Raw genomic sequence first — 20,160 nt, forward strand, 5'->3', positions numbered from 1 at the left:
CGACAAACTGTTTTTATAAAAACGATGACAAAGAGGCGGCGACATACGATAACATAGTCGCGCATAACGGATGAAACTATCGCAAAGCAAAACGCAGTTCTAAAACTGTTTTATTCGTTTTCCGATGAGCAGGGACAGATATAGGTTATCATCGGCTAACGATTTTTATTACTTGCGATTTCGTTTCGTTTCGTTCAACATACACAGGGAATCCAGTTATTTTAGAAACTGTTTTTGAAAACAGTTACGTGATTTAAAAAAACGGTTACGTTTTGTTTCACGGAAAACTCGAAACGACCCAGCTCTACCGGTCACGGGTAGATTGTCCATTACGCGTTGCACTGCGTTTATAATAACGCGGCCGTTTGCTGGCTGCCTCCGGTTTGGATACTGATCTCGATATAATCTTAAGGCTTCATTGTCGTTTCTTCTAGCTTGTCCATACAGTAATATCATTTCGGTCAATTCGCAGAGTCGTAGGGGATTCGTGGCATTTTTAACAAATGATCTCAATGATGGCTAATGACAATGCGTGTCAATGCCTCTACATCGTTTTAAAATAAGGTAACAACGTTATAACATTGTTATCCGTTAGAGCAATATTAAAAAAAAAAACGAGGCTCAGCGTTGGTACCTCAATACAACGGAGAGATGCGATAAGCTCTAATTTTTCGGATCTTTAGATCATCCTAATCCTTAATTGGTATCAATCTTGATTTTCCTATAACGAAGTTTCTCTGGTTGCCCTGCATTATGTAGACAACCGCTGCATATGCTTTAGTCGAAGCGTCTGTGAAGCAATTGATGGAATAGCTCTTCTGCCGAAGATTATCTACACAGGAGCGGGGAACAAAGGTGCCCTTTAAGTTCTTTTTGTACATCAATCCATCTCTTTGTCTCACCTCCAGTTAAAGGGGTATCCCGTTTTATTTTAAGTTTTCACAAATCCCGTAGAAGAAGCTTCGCTGATAGTGTAGAGGGTGCTGCGTACCCACAAGGGTCGTACACTGACGCGATGCATTGTAGAACTCCTCTCTTTGTACTAGGATTACTCACGTTCCTTTAGTCGCTAGTGAAGTGTATCTGATTTTAAGTTCCAGTCCAGTCCGAGTACCTTAACTATTCTATCTTGACATCTGTCTGGAACCTGTTCCTAAGAACATGAAGTCACGTGATTTGGAGCTCCACTCCCTCAAGTTCATTGACATTAGTTGAAGCTCTTGTTTTGTAGTGCTATATAAGTATATAGCCTCTTCTACAGTATCTGTTCCAGTCACCATATTATCCACATAGATGTCATGAGCAACACGTATACTTTCTAAGCTTGATTTAGATAGTTGGTATTTATTTGTGGCGTTCAGTAACAACGGACTGCTAATCACACCGAATGGGACTCTACAGAACCTCATATGTATTAAATTATCCTTTTCTACTGGTTTGTCTAGATCCTTGATCCAAAGGAATCTAGTTACGTCACGATCTAGCTTTGCTTTGGTTTAGCTTGTAAATCTTTTTGTAGGAATGCTTTCTCTACATCTGCACAAATACCTATGTTATGAGATCTAAACTTCAACAATATTCCTGTTAACTCTTCCAGCATTAAGGGATCACAGTAAAGGCACTGATTTAAGCTCTTATTGTTCTTGATTTTAAATGACGCGTCGTATACTAAGCGCGGAGGCTTATTCATCTGTTTGATACCGTGATGTGGTAGGTAGTGAACGGGATGACTAGGGCTAACAACTACTTCCTCCGGTACGACTTCTGTTATTCCTAATTCTTCTTGTTTCTTAATTACCTTGTCGTACGAAGTCAATGTGTCAGCTTCTAGACGCTTAATTAAGCCCGCGAGTCGTCATAGTGCCAAACCGAAGTAAGGATCCAAGTACCGAGGGTACTCTACCCACGGCCACGAGACTTGGTAACTGCCATCTTCATATCGGGTCGTCTCGTTGAAGTGACGCAAGGCATCATCCTCTGCTCTCTTTTGGAGAGTCAACGATGCCTATTGTTTCTAGATCCTAAAAAAGTTATATTTGATTTATTCATCATATCTTCTACCATGTCTGGCTTCAAACAATCTTCTCCGTAGTTCTTCTAATCTTGCTTCTGCAACCGTCTATCTTTTTCGGTTATATTTTTTGGAAAGATTTCTTGCTTTATTTTCTTCATTTTTCTTTGGATTTCATTAACACAAGGTTTTTGCACTATAGCTCTATATAGTATATACATGGGCGCCTGTAAGTTGAATGATAATGCTGCAGCATAACGCCGCACTGCATATTGGTATCGTTGGCTAAATTTGATTCGTTTTCCACCTACAAATTTAACAACTGTACTATGAAACTGCTCTACAGAATTGCTGTCAACATCGAGAACCAAGCTTCTAGTATGTGCTGCAAGTCGGGTGTAGGTAAAAATATACTTCCGTGTCGCTGGTGACGGTATAATAGCGAATACGTAAAAACGCTGTACTGTTTCTGATGCGCATTCACGTGTTGTCTTGCAATTTTATGTACCTTGCAGGTGTATTTTCGTCCTCTCTGAGTTTCTCGGCACCATCTTCCTCCAACCATGCCTTATTAGCTACCATTTCAAAACGAACAGCAAATTCGGCGAGACTTAATTGTTCCAGCTCGTTTGGTCGTAAGATGTACCGATTAAAATGTTATTGTAAATACTTGTCTCGTCTTGATCGAATCTGAGAAGCCTATAGCATAGCGTTCCTCCGGCTTGCAACTATTTACAAAAACAGTCTTACGTGATGAGATTTTCAATGGCAAATGGCATAATCGGTACGCGCATTCTGGCGCACTCACTAAGAGTTGGTTTAAAATTGCTATTGATACTGAAAATAGCTGCTGCGGCAAACATCACCACCTTGTCGCGTACAGTTAACGAAGTTAATGGAGTTTAAAAAAACACTATGAGCCAGCACCTAAAAAAACGAAGAAGTAAATGACATAAGAAACTATGTGATCCCGGAACTCATCCCTTAAGGGGATAAGGAAGGGATGGCCATTAAGTATTAAGTCGTAAGTGTAAGGGATTGAGAGGCATAGGGTATATTTACATTACGTCTAATACACACTGCCATAATGATCATCATATCTATCTAATCTAATACCTTTAACCCTTAAATGCATAATGATGTATATATGCATCGTATATTTGATGGTCCGTGGCTCAATATGCAGCTATCCAAAATAAATGACAATGAGTGATATCATAAGAAAAATTAATCCGGTTTCCGATTTTTTATATAAATTTACGCAATATTTTAATTTATAAAAATTACATTCGTTTTAAGACGATATGTCAGAAAATTTGGAAAAATTCATAATTTGACGATTTTTAGTATGTGATATTGTATGTTTTTTTGGGTTTAGTAATTATTTTATATTTAAAAACTCTATCATAGGTGTATCACAAATAGTGTACCTTTCTGATGATAGTAGTATTTATCATATATCTCTTACTGAAAATTATATATTTACATAAATATGATTTAGCCTATGCAACTTCTAACACTGATTTCGCAGTGAAAATCGATGTTATATTTTTTTTACCATTTTTCCCATAATCAGCAAACAATTACGTAACACATATATTAATTTAGGGCAAACAGAAAAAATCATGCATTTAAGGGTTAAACGAGCAATTCTTGTACATTTACTTATATAAATATTTATTTATTTCGGGGATCTCGGAAACGGCTCTAACGATTTCGATGAAATTTACTGTATGGGGGTTTTGGGGGGCGAAAAATCGATCTGGCTAGGTCTTATCTCTGGGAAAACGCGCATTTTTGAGTTTTTATATGTCTCCCAGATATTTAAATCATAATATATCAAAACGTATAGTAAAAATTACGTTAAAAGTACCATATTATACAAATGTTATAACAAGTGGCATTATGGTACCTATCTAAGTTTATGATAGTTTTTTTTATAATTATAATTAAATTAAAATATGAAACATTACAAATGCACCTTCAATACATGATATTTTACATGATAATTTAACTTGTGTCTATTTTTCTGTCTTTTTTACCATCACGTCGACGTAAAAGGGACCGAGCAAATTAAATCCAAGCAGTACCTGTGACTATTTCTAATTTGTATAAGGGTCCTTCACGTTGATATAGCATTCTAATGTTAACTTTAAGTTCATTTTATCTCACGTTCGCTACCAAATCGAATTTTGCTCACTGTTTTTGTGTAGCAAAATAAAATAATAACTCCTCTTAGTCTACGTTAAGGCCAATGATAATTTCATGATGAATATATGAAGTTAATGATGAAAATTATCCACGTGCGTGTTGAAGGAGCCTCACTTTTTACCTATTATTACAAAATAATGCAAAATAAAAAGAGCAAAATGTTGTGGGAAATAAAAACAAACTTCAACTTCAACTTCAACATTTATTCAGCAAATAGGCCACAAGGGCACTTTTACACGTCAACATTGAATTTACATACAAGCAAAATAATAATAATAATACATCAACAATTATTAAATACAACTACAACTACCAAATCAAACTAACGTAATACAATTACTTAGAGATATATAAGGTCTCTTAATGTCGAATTACATAAAAAAACTATAATAATAATATTAAAATAAAAACAAAGTCAGATACAAGGAAAAAAAATTAAACTTATTTAGAGGTGTAAATGTCTCTAAGTCTCAGAACTAAAAAATAACATAGTTTATCAAATTATCCTTAGAGATGTATAGGGTCTCCAAGAGTCAGAATCCTGTATGATTAACACATTACGAGGAAAAAAAAACATACGAGAACCGAATGAGGCGTCTCACTGCAATTAAATTAAAAAATAAAGTCACTACATAAATATATTCGTGTTAGCTTAAACAGACCCGTCTCCACAAACTTTACTTAATGAAACAAGGTGACTTGTGATCTACCTTCATCATACAATTTCTAACAAAAACATTAATTTTACGTAAGTATTTCTCGTTTTTCAGTGTTACGGGCGCTGCAACTTGAAAGGCGGTTTCAAGTCATTGTGCTTGGAATGAGCGCATGAAAATTAAATGTCTGCCGCGGGTCGAGCGCTTACTCGAGCTCTCGATGTAGATATACGCTAGACTCGGAAAGAGCGAAAACATTTAAATGTCGTGCAACTGCTACGTATTAATTTTAAAGATTCCGAGGTAAATCTTGTAATTGAAAATAGTCCCAACAGGCACATATATGTATAACAAATGATTTATTAAAATAAATTACTAAAAGATACATAGACAGGAATATAAAACTAAAACTAACTACAATTAAAATAACAGGCGACAGTACAGATGCACACGACATATTTGTTATGCAGAAAAAATGCGTTCGTGTATTGGTGGGTATACAAGAACCCGATAGCTGCAAGCCACATTTTTTTAAGCACGGCATACTTACGCTACCATGTCTTTATATTTTAGATTTATGTATTTATATCAAAAAATATATACATTTGTTCAAACAGCTGCCAAATCGAAGGCTAAAATACAAACTTGAGCTACTCGCGCCTAAATTACAGATATATAGGAAAAGCCCTCTTTATGCAGCAGCTAAATGCTACAATCATATTCCAGACTTTATAAAGGCAGAGGAAAGGGATACAACATACGCAAAAAGATTGAAATGGTTCCTTGCGAGAAAAAGTGTATTAGGGTTCCGTACCCAAAGGGTAAAAACGGGACCCTATTACTAAGACTCCGCTGTCCGTCCGTCCGTCCGTTCGTCCGTCCGTCCGTCCGTCCGTCCGTCCGTCCGTCCGTCCGTCCGTCCGTCCGTCCGTCCGTCCGTCCGTCCGTCTGTCTGTCACCAGGCTGTATCTCACGGACCGTGATAGCTAGACAGTTGAAATTTTCACAGATGATGTATTTTCACAAATACTAAAAACAGAATAAAATAAAGATTTAAGTGGGGCTCCCATACAACAAACGTGATTTTTGACCGAAGTTAAGCAACGTCGGGCGCGGTCAGTACTTGGATGGGTGACCGTTTTTTTGCTTGTTTTGCTCTATTTTTTGTTGATGGTGCGGAACCCTTCGTGCGCGAGTCCGACTCGCACTTGGCCGGTTTTTTATTCTATTAATGATTTTTCCCAGATAGCTTTAATATGTAATTCTATTGTTCTATTTATATAATTTAATACGATGCTACTTTTTGTGCTTTATTGCATGACATATGTAAATATTATAAATCTTAGTTTAAGGAAATGTTTGTCAAACCCTTTTAGGGTCCATGAGGTACTTACTTGTATAAATGTTGTAACATCTCTTGTTGTAACCATGGTGCAATAAATGATTAATTGATTGATTAACTAAGACTAAAAATTAAAAATACCTATCAAAATTTGGTGCCCTCGGGAGGGTGCCCAATACGCAGGCAGCGTTCACATAACATATATATACGTAGAATAGAATAGGAATAGTTTATTCGTGGCAAAAATATACAGATAAAAAAGAGAACCAAAAAAAAACAAACGTGGTGTACGTTTGTTTTTTTTGTTTAACATTAGCTGCAATGCATTAACATTACATACTTAACGGCTACATGTTGCTTTAATATAATTAAGCATGATCCAAATCAAGCAGTAATTCATATTATCGCGGGAATTAATTTCTTAATTATTATATAATTATGAATTATGGCTCATATTTTGCTTGACTGGATGATGCAAACTACTGCACTTTGCAGTAATTATAGTACGAAATTGAAATATGTGAAAGTCAAAAGATAGTTTCGCAGTCCTAATATGACTGGAATAAACACAGTAAGCTTTCAGAGTTCACTATGCATGAAATTATGCGAAAAGCTCTGGCTCTGCATAAAAATGTGTTTTGATAGTATGCAAATTGGGTAGAGAATACTTCATCTGAATCATTTGAATAGTCCCAGATGAACAAGGAAGCTGAAACCAGTTATTGTCAGAAAAAAAACTTTTAGAGGAACGCGAATCCAGACATTACAGAGTAAAAAATCGATTAGGAAATAGTTGCAAAGGGGGCAAAGTTGTTGTTTATCCATCGTGCTAATATTGAGATGAATAGTGATCTGAGACCCAAGCAAGTGAAAGATTCCAAAAGTGGAATCTTTTTGCATATCTTCGCGAGAAAAATACTACCTACTTACTATATGGATACTAAGCCCTGTTTTTCTATCCCAAATACTAAAATCTTTACAACTAACAACTAGCTGTTGCTCGCGACTTCGTACCCGTGGATTAGTATATTTTCCCCACACAAACTATAGGGCATGAATTTTGAAAAATCCTTTCTTAGTGGACCCCTAGATATTATAAGGAACCTACTTGCCAAATTTGGACTTTCTAGTCCCAGCGGTTTGGGCTGTGCGTTGATTTAAGTCAGTCAGTCAGGTATTTCACGTTTATATATATAGATTTTGTACTACATATAATGACATCGGTAGAATTAATAAAATTAAAGTCTTAATTCGACGCGCGTTATAACAGCAAATCTCCCAATGACGCCATGATTGTAAAGGTATTTCTTCCTTTATTTTAATTTTTTTTAAGTTACCGATTTACCTAACGCTTTGGCTTGGAATGAATTAATGGGAGAGTATTTGTCAAACTACCTAACAGCTTTTCTGAACTGATAAGGCAGATGTACGACGGTGATATATCTAAGGGAGTTTTGACACTTTTTAAAGTTTAATAGGCATTCTTTCAGAATTTTCATCTGAACAGTGTGAAATAATTGCCGTGTTTTCGAATTTAAATTTTGTTTATTGTTAAAATATACATTTTATGGTACCAGGCCAATGGACAACGGATCATCATATGCCTCTAATTTTGAGCAGCACAACTTCGCTTAAGATACAAACTCGTTTTAGAACAATCTTTAATAGAAAAAAATGACGTAAGAGAACAGTGTTAAATGCCATTTACATTGAAAGAAATGTTTGCATAACAGTATCAAAATATTTGATTACTACTTATATAGTTTGTAGCTTTCTAATAGACCCCGAAGGCTAATCCTATTGTCTATTGTTAAGAAAAACCGCTCGTGCCACGTGCCACAACCACCTGCATAAAAAATCGGTACTTCGGTTACTGAGTGCCGGCGAGTCGAACGCTACAGAACGAGTCTAAAATGTGTCATCGAGATGCGTAACAAAGGCGCGTTATCGGAGAGCGCACCTACACTGGTTTTTTGAGCGTTGGACTAGCCCGCGCTCAGGTGCCAATTAGAATAAATAAGACCCTTTTTTGCAGGTAAGTAGCACGTGCGGTTTTACTGAACAATAGACAATAGGATAAGCCTTCGGGGTCTACTAGAAAGCTACAAACTATACTCAAAAATTAAGACTTGCAGACTATGTGCTACACGCACCGGCCAATAGGTCGGTTTGTAATAACAAAATCGGTATTAGGATGATTTCAAAAGTTCCTCTTTCTAAACGAAAAACCGCTGAGTTAAAGATCTGGTACAATTACGTAGTGTTTTAACTGCTGCTGAAATTGCTTATTGATCGGCAGGAAACAGAACACGGCAACAATGTTAACGAAAAAAATAATAGCGAAAGTCCACAAAAGCCATTTACGTAGTTTATTTCTCACGACAACAGTAGGTATCTCAGTAATAGGCTACATGACTAATTTTCATTTATGGTATCAATCGATTGGGGTAGTTTTTAGGATCAAATGTCGATATGGGACCCATTGCATGAAAGCAAAACAAAAGTCAGAAATTATAGTCAATGTCCGACAGTCGCACTTCACTCGCGAAACGCCCCTCACAAAAGGATAAGTGAACGTGACGTCAAGGTCACTGAGATCGCATCTTGTAAGTATGGACAAAACAAGAAAATTGCATTTTTGTCCGTGAAATATTGCGTTTATGTATATACTAGTTGCTATACAATATTCTTTTGGATTAAATGTAAGGAATCGAATGGCCCTTACTTTTATAAGTTGAAAAAAAAACTTAAATTTTGATACTTTCAGGACCTGTATTTTTGTATCATTTCCGTATTTTATTTTATTATATCCACATTATTGCTCGGAATAATAAACCAACAGGAACCGCCATTAACAGGCGTTCCCCTCTGCCAAAAGTCGGCGGCCGCCGGTCAAGGAGGTTATATAAAACTAGTTGCCATACGTCATACGCCATTCAGCAAACGTCAGTCTAAGCGGAATGTTAGGAGCAGAAAATGCCGAATTGTAGCGTTTTCTCCTGTAAAAACCGATCGGACACATCTAGCGTACTTAAAGAACACGTTTCTTTTCATATGTAAGTACTATTACATGTAAATATTATCAAATAGTGCACTAATTTAGCAAAAAACTAAAAAACATTGTCAGTCTGAAAGTGATACCACTTCATGGTACTAGATCTAATTTAGGCTAATATTTAAAGAAGACTTTCTAAATATTCATTAGGTATACCTAACTTCTAATTTGCGTTGCTTGTTATTATATAATTTATATAACACATTATTTTTCTATAACACCTTATTTTTATATCAACATAATCCATTCAAAGAAATAAATAGTATAAATCATAAGTAACGTGATATTACCGATCTGGTCATTGTGCTAGTTTCCGTCCATGCTCTAGTGTCTAGTTTTCGTCCACATGACAAAATAAATAAAAAATAGCAAATTAAATATCAAATATGTTATTTGCTAATCAGCAAATAACATATTCATATTCTGTATTTTGCCAAATAGGTACATTTCTTATGTAGATAGATACTCGTATATTGTCTCGACATTAAGGATTGCTTTAAGGTGGTTCGACTAGGTTACTCAAAGCTTAACCCTCGCTAGATGGTGCCACTTTCGCAAAATTTCATGTTTAATTTTTTTATGGAATGGTCTTGGTATTTGTATACTTAAAACTATGTTTAGCGAACTCTTTAAGTAAATATTGAACTATTAATATAAACATTGAATACTTCATTGTGCAAAAACCACCCTTTAAAGTCGACGGAGTGTTGCTGTCATGCTTTTTCCTACTATAACTCACACATGCAAGCAGTGTTTCCGTGATGCTTATAGTAGACAATTTCACACAACGTAAGTATACTGCAATAGCGTTACGGTATGTTCGTGGAAATACGTGCAAGAGGATTGGGGTTCAAGACTGGTGCGAGTAGGTAATTTCTTTTTGTTTATTTTTGTCCTTTTTGTGTTATCTTACCTTTAAACGAGCAATTATTATATATATATTTATTTATATATTTGGATGATATCAGAAACGGCTCTAACGATTTCGATGAAATTTGCTATAAGGGGTTTGATCTCTTAGCTAGGTCTGATCTGTGAAAAAACGCGCATTTTTGGGTTTTTATATATTTTCTGAGCTTTGGTCGGTCTCCCAGATATTCAAACTCTTCTTCCTCACATGGGGTCCGCTTGGCAACTAATCCCAGAATTGGCATGGGCACTAGTTTTTACGAAAGCGACTGCCCTGACCTTCCAACCCAGAGAGTAAACTTATTGGGATTAGTCCGGTTTCCTCACATTGGTTTCTTTCACCGAAAAATAGGTATCGGTATATAAATAGGTTCCGGTAAATAGGTATCAAATGATATTTCGTACAAAAGTTCCGAAAAATCATTGGTACGACGGTACGAGCCGGGGTTAGAACCCGCGACCTCCGGATTGCAAGTCGCACGCTCTTTCCGCTAGGCCACCAGCGCTTCCCCCAGATATTCAGTATCATCATCATCACTATCACTACATAGTATAAAACAAAGTCGCTTTTCTGTCTGTCTGTCTGTATGCTTAGATCTTTAAAAGTACGCAACGGATTTTGATGCGGTTTTTTTTAATAGATAGAGTGATTCAAGAGGAAGGTTTATCTATTGGTTAACCCGTGCGAAGCCGGGGCGGGTAGCTATTATCAATAAAATACATTATCAACGTTTTCAAAAAAAAAATCAATACCTGATTTTCACAGATTATGATCTTTTTGGGTTCTTCCAACTCAGAATCACTAGCATATTCTTGTTGAATCCTGAAGCTAATATAAAAACTATATCCCAAATATTTCTATAGAAGTTTTAGTTTCCGCTACGTCACGCAGGCTGGGAAACATTTTTGATACTAAAACCTGACGTGATGACCGACATTTTAGGATATCTTTTTATGCTAGGATGGAGAATACCTACTGACGATTCTTAGTAGAAAAGCCCAAGGAAGTCCAGTTTGTAAGTGTCAGGTATCAGTTTTTTTAAAGCGCTAATAGTTTGTTCTACAAGTAAAGCAATCCCTTACTGCCCAGCCTCTAATAAAGTAGTAGGTAATTGTAAAATAAAATAAAAGGAAATCATTTTTTTTTTAATTCAAGTACCTACAGTACATTTTTTTATATTTGTTATCCGTAGTAGTCCCTGTACCTGAAAGAAATATAATATCATGAATCATGATAGAAAAAAATATTAGGAAGAAAGATGATGCAACAATATGGATTCTAATAAAGTTATAATTTACATACCTGGTAGTAATTAGTAATAATTGTGTTTTTCATTCATAGACAAAATTCCATTATTTTCAACCACAGGAAATTTTATACATTTCTTTTTTATTGCTGTGAGGATGTCCTGATTGTAAAAATCAAAAAGATTAGGTAGAGTATAATTTCTAATTATCTTTGTAAAAATTAAACGAATACGCTTAGCCCATACTTAATCCATCGATTATTGAAAATAAGAAAAATTAAATAAAAATAAAAAACACAACACGAAATTTAGGTGTAAAAAAAAATACAAAAAGTTATATCCCAGCATACAATGACTGGGGTTTGAACCGGGAACCTTCCGTTTGTAAGCAAAAAAGCGACTGTTTACAAAACGCGCCATGATAGTTCTTAGCTAAGCTGACGAACTTCGGGTACTTATTCAACAAAATCGGGTAGTGCAACAAAATTGCGCTAAACATGACGGCACTTCAAATTCGCGCCGTGGTCAGCCCGGCAACGTCGGAAATGGTATGGCAACGTCGCAAATGTATCCGTACACGACATTTGTGACGCACACATACGTAAAATTGATGAAAAGTTAACTATGATTTTTGCATGATTTCTGTATGAAACATTGTTTTCCTATTCATTTAGCAAAAATGAATATTCGAAAGAAGATAAATGCGGAAATATTTATGTAGTAATAGTGTGTAGTTACTTAATGAAAGTCGATTGAATTTTGTATGAAAATCGAACCACCTTAAGTCCAAATTTTTGCAGCAATGTAGATTTATATTCAATTTCTTCAAGTGGACGAAAACTAACACACCTACCCTACTACTGTTTGAAAATTCATTTTTCTCTTAGTTTCTATCGTATATTTTTTATTTTACATGTCCAATATTTGTATTGTATTTTATTTATTTTAAGGTATTTACTGCCGTCATTTTCCATAAATAGGAACTTTTAATTTATTACTCTGGTATCACTCTACCATAGTTAGCGATGGGACACCATAAAAACCAATATCGATAAAATCTATATGAACATTATAAATATATTGTTATTTTGATTTATTTTTTTAGATTTCCAAAAGATGCAATAAATTTTAAACATAAGTAGTTTTCAGCTTACCAAGCCATCGAAAACCTAAAAATATTGCAATATCAGTCACGTTTTAAAGTTCTAAGAACTGCATAAGTAAGTTTGTAATTCCATATAAATATATGCTATTACAAAGTTACTGTTGCAGTTCCTACAAATAGTAGGTAAAGTAAAGGTACACTACGATGATAACCGACTTGGTTTCAGTGGAGCAGGTTCTTGGTGGAGCATTACATCTCAAAACTTTTTTGTAGTAGAAGCGTTGCGAGACTTGCACCTTTTTAGGGTTCCGTACCAAAAGGGTAAAAACGGGACCCTATTACTAAGACTCCGCTGTCCGTCCGTCCGTCCGTCCGTCTGTCACCAGGCTGTATCTCACGAACCGTGATAGCTAGACAGTTGAAATTTTCACAGATGATGTATTTCTGTTGCCGCTATAACAACAAATACTAAAAGCAGAATAAAATAAAGATTTAAGTGGGGCTCCCATACAACAAACGTGATTTTTGACCAAAGTTAAGCAACGTCGGGCGGGGTCAGTACTTGGATGGGTGACCGTTTTTTTGCTTATTTTGCTCTATTTTTTGTTGATGGTGCGGAACCCTCCGTGCGCGAGTCCGACTCGCACTTGGCCGGTTTTCACATGTAATGTTTTTGATGGTTATAATTGACTAAAGCAGACAGTTAAAATTCAGTCAATAAAATATCGACAATATTATCGACAAGTCCCTCGCACTTTTACGTTTACTTAAAACTGACATCATCTCGTTCACGGACAGGGTTGTCTGTGTTTGTTCTTGTATTTGTGTGAATATAGTTTATGCTAGTGTTTGATAATTTTGTCGTGTGCGTGTGTAGCGACGCATGCAAAAAATGCATTAGTGTTTACATTATTTGTGTGCGTTCCTCGCCCCCCGCGCCGAAAACGGCAGAATTTTTCACATAGAAATTAGTGCGTGTCACCACTCCATATTGGATTATTCCTCCGAGCATTATTGTGATAAATTGCTCATTTGCTATCTATTTTACTAGATTTTGTTATAAAATTCAACATGTGTCACCATCCCTATTCTAGGCAGCTAAATGTTAATGAGGCATTAGCATACTATATTGATTCATAATCGACAAACACAAACTTACAAGCAGACTAAAATGGGGTCAATGAAGGCTGATCATCATAAATATCCACAGTGCCGGATTAACCAATAAGCAAAAGAAGCACGTGCTTAGGGCACCACGTCCAGGGGGGCACCAAAAACGTAGGCAAAAAAACGCGCAGGCTGCATTTAGCATTGCAGTCGTAATGGAGTATATACATGAAACTTTTTGTACTTGTACAAGTACCCATCTAATAACGAAGGGTCTTAAGAGTAAAAAAGTGAGGACACGTAAGAAAGAACATCTCCTACGTAGCCTTTTATTTGACCTTACGCTCATGTTCAAGGCCAAAAAATCTTGCCTTCGGGCTTGTGGCCAGCCGATTTTTTCGACATAGGTTACCGATTTTATAGCGAATTTTGCTCTCTTGCACGCCAGATTTGTCGGCCAGGCCGAGTTGCTGCATAGCCGCGATCCTGCGACCTAATTGTCCAAGGGTTATAAGAGGCCCCGCGAAAGCCGAAAACTAAAAGCTTCCTAATCAAGCATTGAGGTATATACAAGAGACGACATCTCGAACAAAATGTTTCCGCACCTCAGAGAAGTGCATGCACTTCTTTGCTTTTAGTACGTCACCGACCACTGACGAGATGCCACACGTGTACAGAAAATTAAAAAAAACTAATAATTAAAAAATGCCTTCGTGCGTGTTAAAAAGTTGTTTTTTTTTTGGCGGGAACGTTGAACGAAAAAGGCGCGCTGGTCAAAATATTTTCTGAAAATTAATTTTAACTTGTAAATTTGAACGTTTATTTGTATATATTTTGTGTAAAATAGTTGTTTCTATAGTCTTTGTTTTGTAAGTGTTACATTAGTGCGTTTCCCCATCATGGGGAGGCGCACGGGGCGTAAAAGGTCGCGCCTTGTGACCGAAAAACCACCGGAGGGGGCAAAGGAAATGGATCAGGACTTGCCTTCTTCTAATTCATCAACATCTTCTTACTCCGATGCTGAACCTGAAACAAAAGAACAAGAACGACCTATGGCGAAAAAACGGGAGAAGGATAAATACACACCATATAAAGCAGGAAACTACATCAGGTTGTATGACGAAAATTCACAGAAAAAAGAATTTATTGTTTTCCTTAATCGTGAGGAGGATAATATCAAAATCTCTGACAAGGATAGGTTAGCATTATCTAATGGCATCAGGAAACATTGCGTCTCAGGTGTAATGCACTTGAGGTCAATTAACGCCTTCAAAATTGGAATCACATTTGATGTCCCCAACAATGCAAATGTTTTCTTAAAAAATGACAAGCTCTTAAATGAATTGCATATGGTTGCCTCAATCCCCGCTTCAGAAACCGAAGCCACAGGGGTGCTGACGTCGGTCCCTTGCGATTACTCTAATAAAAAAAAATATCAGCTTATTGCTTCAAGCAAGAAGGTTATTAGTGTAAGACGTTTCATGCGACGGGTAAAGGATGCTCAGGGTTCTGTATCTTTTGTCCCGACACAAACAGTTGCTGTCACTTTCGCTTCCACTCAACTTCCCGAGTATGTGACTTTGGATCACTGGCGACACGAGGTAGGGGTTTATGTACCTCCAGTCAAGCAGTGCCTGAGATGTATGAAGTTCGATCATATTGCAAAATATTGTAAAAATAACGAGGTCTGTTCAATTTGCTCCGGCAATCATAATTACAAAACATGTGACAAGTCCACAACTAAGTGTGCCAATTGTGGTGGAAGGCATATTGCGATTTCCGCCACATGTCCACTAAAAAAAGAAAAAATTGAATTAAATAAAATTAAGTCGATGGATGCAAGATATGCAGATCTCTTTAGTGGAGTTGCATTTCCACAGCTTAATTCTAAATATGTTAGTACTCAATCAACAAATCTAACTAAAAATGATAAATTTATGAACTTGTTAGTAGAAGCTATGCTTCAAATATGTTCAAATAACGACTTGCCTAAAAATTCTAAAAGTATAAGAGAAGTTTTAAATAACACATTTAATAAAAAAACACCTTAATTTTTTATGGATACATTACATATAGTGCAGTGGAACGCTCAAAGTTTAATAAGCAATAGGCTAGTTTTAACGAAATTTTTATATGATAACAACATACATATTGCCATAATTTGTGAAACATGGTTAAAACCTCAACAAGTTTTTTCTATTAAAGGGTACAATACTATTAGAAATGATTGCGGCAATAAACACAATGGTGTTGCAATTTTAATTCATAATACTATAACATATTCTCAAATAACAACTAATTTTGATAATTCTATACAAAATGTTTGCATTAAAATTAAAATTAATAACAAGGAATTGAACGTCGTGAGTTTTTACAGCCCATCTAATACAAATCCACCATTTAGTAAAAATAATTTAGATAATTTGATTAAATCCATTCCTCAACCTATAATATTTGGAGATGATTTTAATGCTCATCACTTGTCTTGGGGATGTGTCGACACTTTGCCCAGAGGAAGGGATGTTTTAGATGTCATTGATGAGAATGATCTTGTTCTTTTGAATAATGGTAGTCCAACTACAATTGGTTCTTCTTCTTGGCGCCCTAATGCCTTGGATTTAACTTTAGTTTCTCCATCTTTGGCACTGTCATGTGATTGGTCCGTTTATGAGTATCCTTTGGGTAGTAGTTATCATTTGCCTGTAATAGTAAAAATTGTTGTTGGAAATGAAAGTAATTTACAAAATAATATACAATGCAATAATGTACACTTGCCATTTTTCCCAAATTACAAACTATAAACTGGAAAATGTACAGTCAATTAATGGATTTGAATTTAAACAGTATTGATTTCAATGCTCTGTCTTCAATTGACTCCTACAATTTATTTTGTAACATTATTCATTCTGTTGTTAAACAATCTATTCCGCAATTAACCTCCAATATATCCAATAATCGTGTTAATCCTTGTTTACCAAGAACTTTTAAGTATCCTAGATTACCTTGGTGGAATTCAAAGTGTTCAGAAGCTGTTCAAAAGTCAAAGAATGCTTATTTACATTTTAAAAACAACCCTTCTGAAGAAAATTATATTGAATTCAAAAGATTGCGGGCTTTGAAAAAAATTACACTTAAAACAGAAAAAAGTAACAGCTGGATGGAATTGTGCAATTCATTTAATAGATGTATTCCGCTGTCTTTAATATGGAACTATATGCGTAAATTTAATAAAACATTCAAATTTAATTATTCTCTTGACGATAGTTGGATCCCAGATTTTCTATGTAAATTCACTCCTGATTTTGTTTTCAATGAGCCTATTAATTACAACAATAATGAAAATGATGCTAATAACTACTTGACCGAATCATTTTCTTATCAAGAGCTTTATTCTGCGTTGTTTTCTAGAAGGGATACATCTTTTGGTCTTGATGGAATTCCATATATTTTATTTAAAAAACTAACCTCAAACTGTTTTAAAATCTTTCTAAATATACTCAATCGTTTGTAGAAAGATTGTCAGTGTTAGGGATACCTGGGAAAATAATAAATTGGATACAAGCATTTTTGACCAACAGAAAAGTTTTTGTTAAATTTAATAAACATTTATATGGTCCAAGATGCTCCTCGCTAGGAGTTTGTCAAGGAGGAATTCTATCTCCATTAATTTTTATTTTATATATTAGGAGATTAAATGTTATTTTGGGGCCGAATGTACAAAACCTACAATTTGCAGATGATTTGGTCGTTTATGTGTCAGGAATGGATTTAAATCAATTAGCTGTTACTGTAAATGAGGCACTTGTAAATTTAAATCAGTATTTTTCATACCTTAATTTAAATGTTAATCCAACTAAATCAAAAATATTTGTCTTTGGTCGTAAATCCCCTGTCTTACCTAATATTTTATACAGTAGTATTCCGCTGCCTATATCTTGTGACGTAAAATTTTTAGGTGTAACTTTTACTCCAAAACTCTCATGGACTAAATACTTTAACAGTATAACTACTAAAGCAAACAAAGCATATAACGTATTAAAATCTATTTGTGGTACTTCATGGGGAGCAGATCCCAAAATACTGTTAATTTTATACAAATCTCTTGTTCGTAGTCATTTTGAATATGGTTTTCTTTGTTTTGCTGGAGATAGTAAATTAGTTAATAGTTTGGATAAAATACAAAATAAATGTATGCGCACAATACTTGGTGCCTTTAAAAGTAGTCCCATTGCTGCTATGCAAATTGAATCGAAACTTCCTCCGGTTGCTGTTAGATTCCGTTATCTAAAAGAAAGATTTATCTTAAATCTTCACAGTCTGCCAAAGAACATGCTTCTTGTCAATTTAATTGCTTCGCATTCTGCTTCATTTCTGAAAAATGTGTATATTTTGCAAGATTTCCTTTGTTTTTTTTTTTCATTCTCTTCAAGAGTTTAATATATATTTAAATAATGATGTTCTTCCTTGCTATGCAGGCACATTTCAAAGTAAATATTCGGCAATGAATATAGTAATTTAATTAATATAAAAAAAATAAAGATGCTGATGCTGTTTCCTTCGCAATTTATCAGACTGATATTAATAAAGGAGTGGGGTACAAGATTAATAAATATGCTAGTATCTTTACCGCTGAAGCAACAGCCATTCTTTTTGCTTTGAAACATATTAAGGAGAAAAATCAATTGGACCAAAACTGGATAATCGTTAGTGATAGCATGAGTGTATTAAAAAGTCTGTCAAGCAGCAAAATAAATGCTAACATTAACTATCTCATTTTTGCTATTAAAGAATTGTGGTGGGAATTATCTCTGACTGACACTGATGTCAAATTTGTCTGGGTACCGTCGCATATAGGAGTCTTAGGGAATGAAAACGCAGATTTTCTAGCTAGAACTATTGTTAATATGTCTGATCCTTCCACTGGTTTTGCTAACAATGATTTGAATATGGCTTTACCGTATAGGTACAGATATAATTTCCAGCCTTAAAAAGCGTATGATTGGTAATTGGGGAAAGCATTGGTATTGTTGTACAGAAATTGAAAATAAGGCTCATGCATATTCTTTGTTAGATGTTCCTGTTAATAGTACCCCGTGGTTCTGCAAATTTAAAAACATTGTACATAGAAAGTTTTACACTACAATTACTCGAATGCGCATTGGTCATTATTGCTTAAATTTCCACCTTCATCGTAAAAATATAGTTCCCTCTCCTTATTGTGATCGTTGTCAAATGCAAGAAGCTCAGTCTTTGGATCACATTATCTTCGATTGCCCCTCCTTTGGCATTCAGCGCCTTATGCTGATGGATGAGCTGCTTAATATTTACGGAGCACCTAATTTAATCCCGTCTACAGTAACAGATTTGTTAAAGGAGACTACTACATATATGTCATTGTATAAATTTGTACATAATACTGTAAATATGTTGTAAATACATAGTGTACCTACCTACTATTTTTATAATTTAAGTTCTAAGTGTTGTTTATTTAAACTAATATTAACATTGCTACGAGAATATTACAGGATTTGTCTATTTGGAAAAATATTAATGAGAATGAATGTTTAATGGATATGACTAAATAACTGGAAGAGACGCTTTTACTCAAAGCACTATGAAAATGAAAACTACTGAAGACATTGATATCGGAACTGACCTCATATGAATAGTATTTACTGAAGACGTTTACCGGATTGAACTAACTCAAAAGAAGAAAACCTACTTATGACAAGGCAGTATGGCTTAGAGCTTTGAACCTGTCCAGATGGACGAAAAAAAAAGTGTTAAAAAGTTGCAACAATAGCACAAGAAAATATAATAAAAGGGATGGAATAACATTTCACCGGTAAGCAATGGAATAACTGTTGATTTACTATTATTTAGTTTTCAAAGTAAATGTTTGGTCGTAGAAAAAGTATTGTATGCAACGTAGTTTAACTAAGTCAAAAAATACTCGTGGCGTCTTTATTAACAATTTTCGGCTTCGCATGCATGCATGCACTTCTCTGAGGTGCGGAAATATTTTGTTCGAGATGTCGTCTCTTATATACACCTCAATGTAATCAAGTCGCGCTTTTGAGTGAAGCCAAAGAGCGAGCAGTAGGAGAGTCGTGATTACATAATAGATACGATTTCAAGCCACTCTTTTGCAGTTCGGCGTTAGGTCTTATGCGAGGCCTGTTACCTCACGCCAAAGTTGGTCTTCTGCCTCAATTACACTTGGGATTGGATCCAAATCCAAGGTTTCCTCTCTCGAAGCTGGGCATTCTGCCTTGCTCACACTTCGCCAGTGGTTGTAACTATGAAACGCGCCGCGATCGGACGCTCCGGACGTCCAGCTTTATGCGGAGCCTTCGGCCTCGTCCAGACTTCCCCATTGATCAATTCCAAGCGCTTCTTTTTAGCATCTCTGAAAACAACCTCACTGAGACACTTAAACATCGAGTCCTATGCGAATCTAGGCTGATAGAAAACTGTCGCATCCCTTCTCTGCATGAAATCTTGGATCCGCGCCCGT

The 20,160-nt window shown here is 35.5% G+C and overlaps 2 protein-coding genes across 2 annotated transcripts; both read left to right on the forward strand.

Annotated features, from left to right (window-relative positions):
- The first annotated feature begins 14,542 nt into the window (after window positions 1-14,542).
- Window positions 14,543-15,694, forward strand: LOC134661621 (uncharacterized). The gene has a single exon (XM_063517761.1). The coding sequence runs from the start codon at window positions 14,543-14,545 to the stop codon at window positions 15,692-15,694; it is 1,152 nt and encodes a 383-aa protein (XP_063373831.1).
- A 1,711-nt stretch (window positions 15,695-17,405) lies between these two features.
- On the forward strand, window positions 17,406-19,076 carry LOC134661622 (uncharacterized). Its single transcript, XM_063517763.1, has 3 exons — window positions 17,406-17,447; window positions 18,215-18,566; window positions 18,607-19,076. The coding sequence occupies exons 1-3, from the start codon at window positions 17,406-17,408 to the stop codon at window positions 19,074-19,076; spliced, it is 864 nt and encodes a 287-aa protein (XP_063373833.1).
- The last annotated feature ends 1,084 nt before the right edge of the window (window positions 19,077-20,160 follow it).

This window comes from Cydia amplana, chromosome Z (genome assembly GCF_948474715.1).
Source record: "Cydia amplana chromosome Z, ilCydAmpl1.1, whole genome shotgun sequence".
Lineage (NCBI taxonomy): Eukaryota > Metazoa > Arthropoda > Insecta > Lepidoptera > Tortricidae > Cydia > Cydia amplana.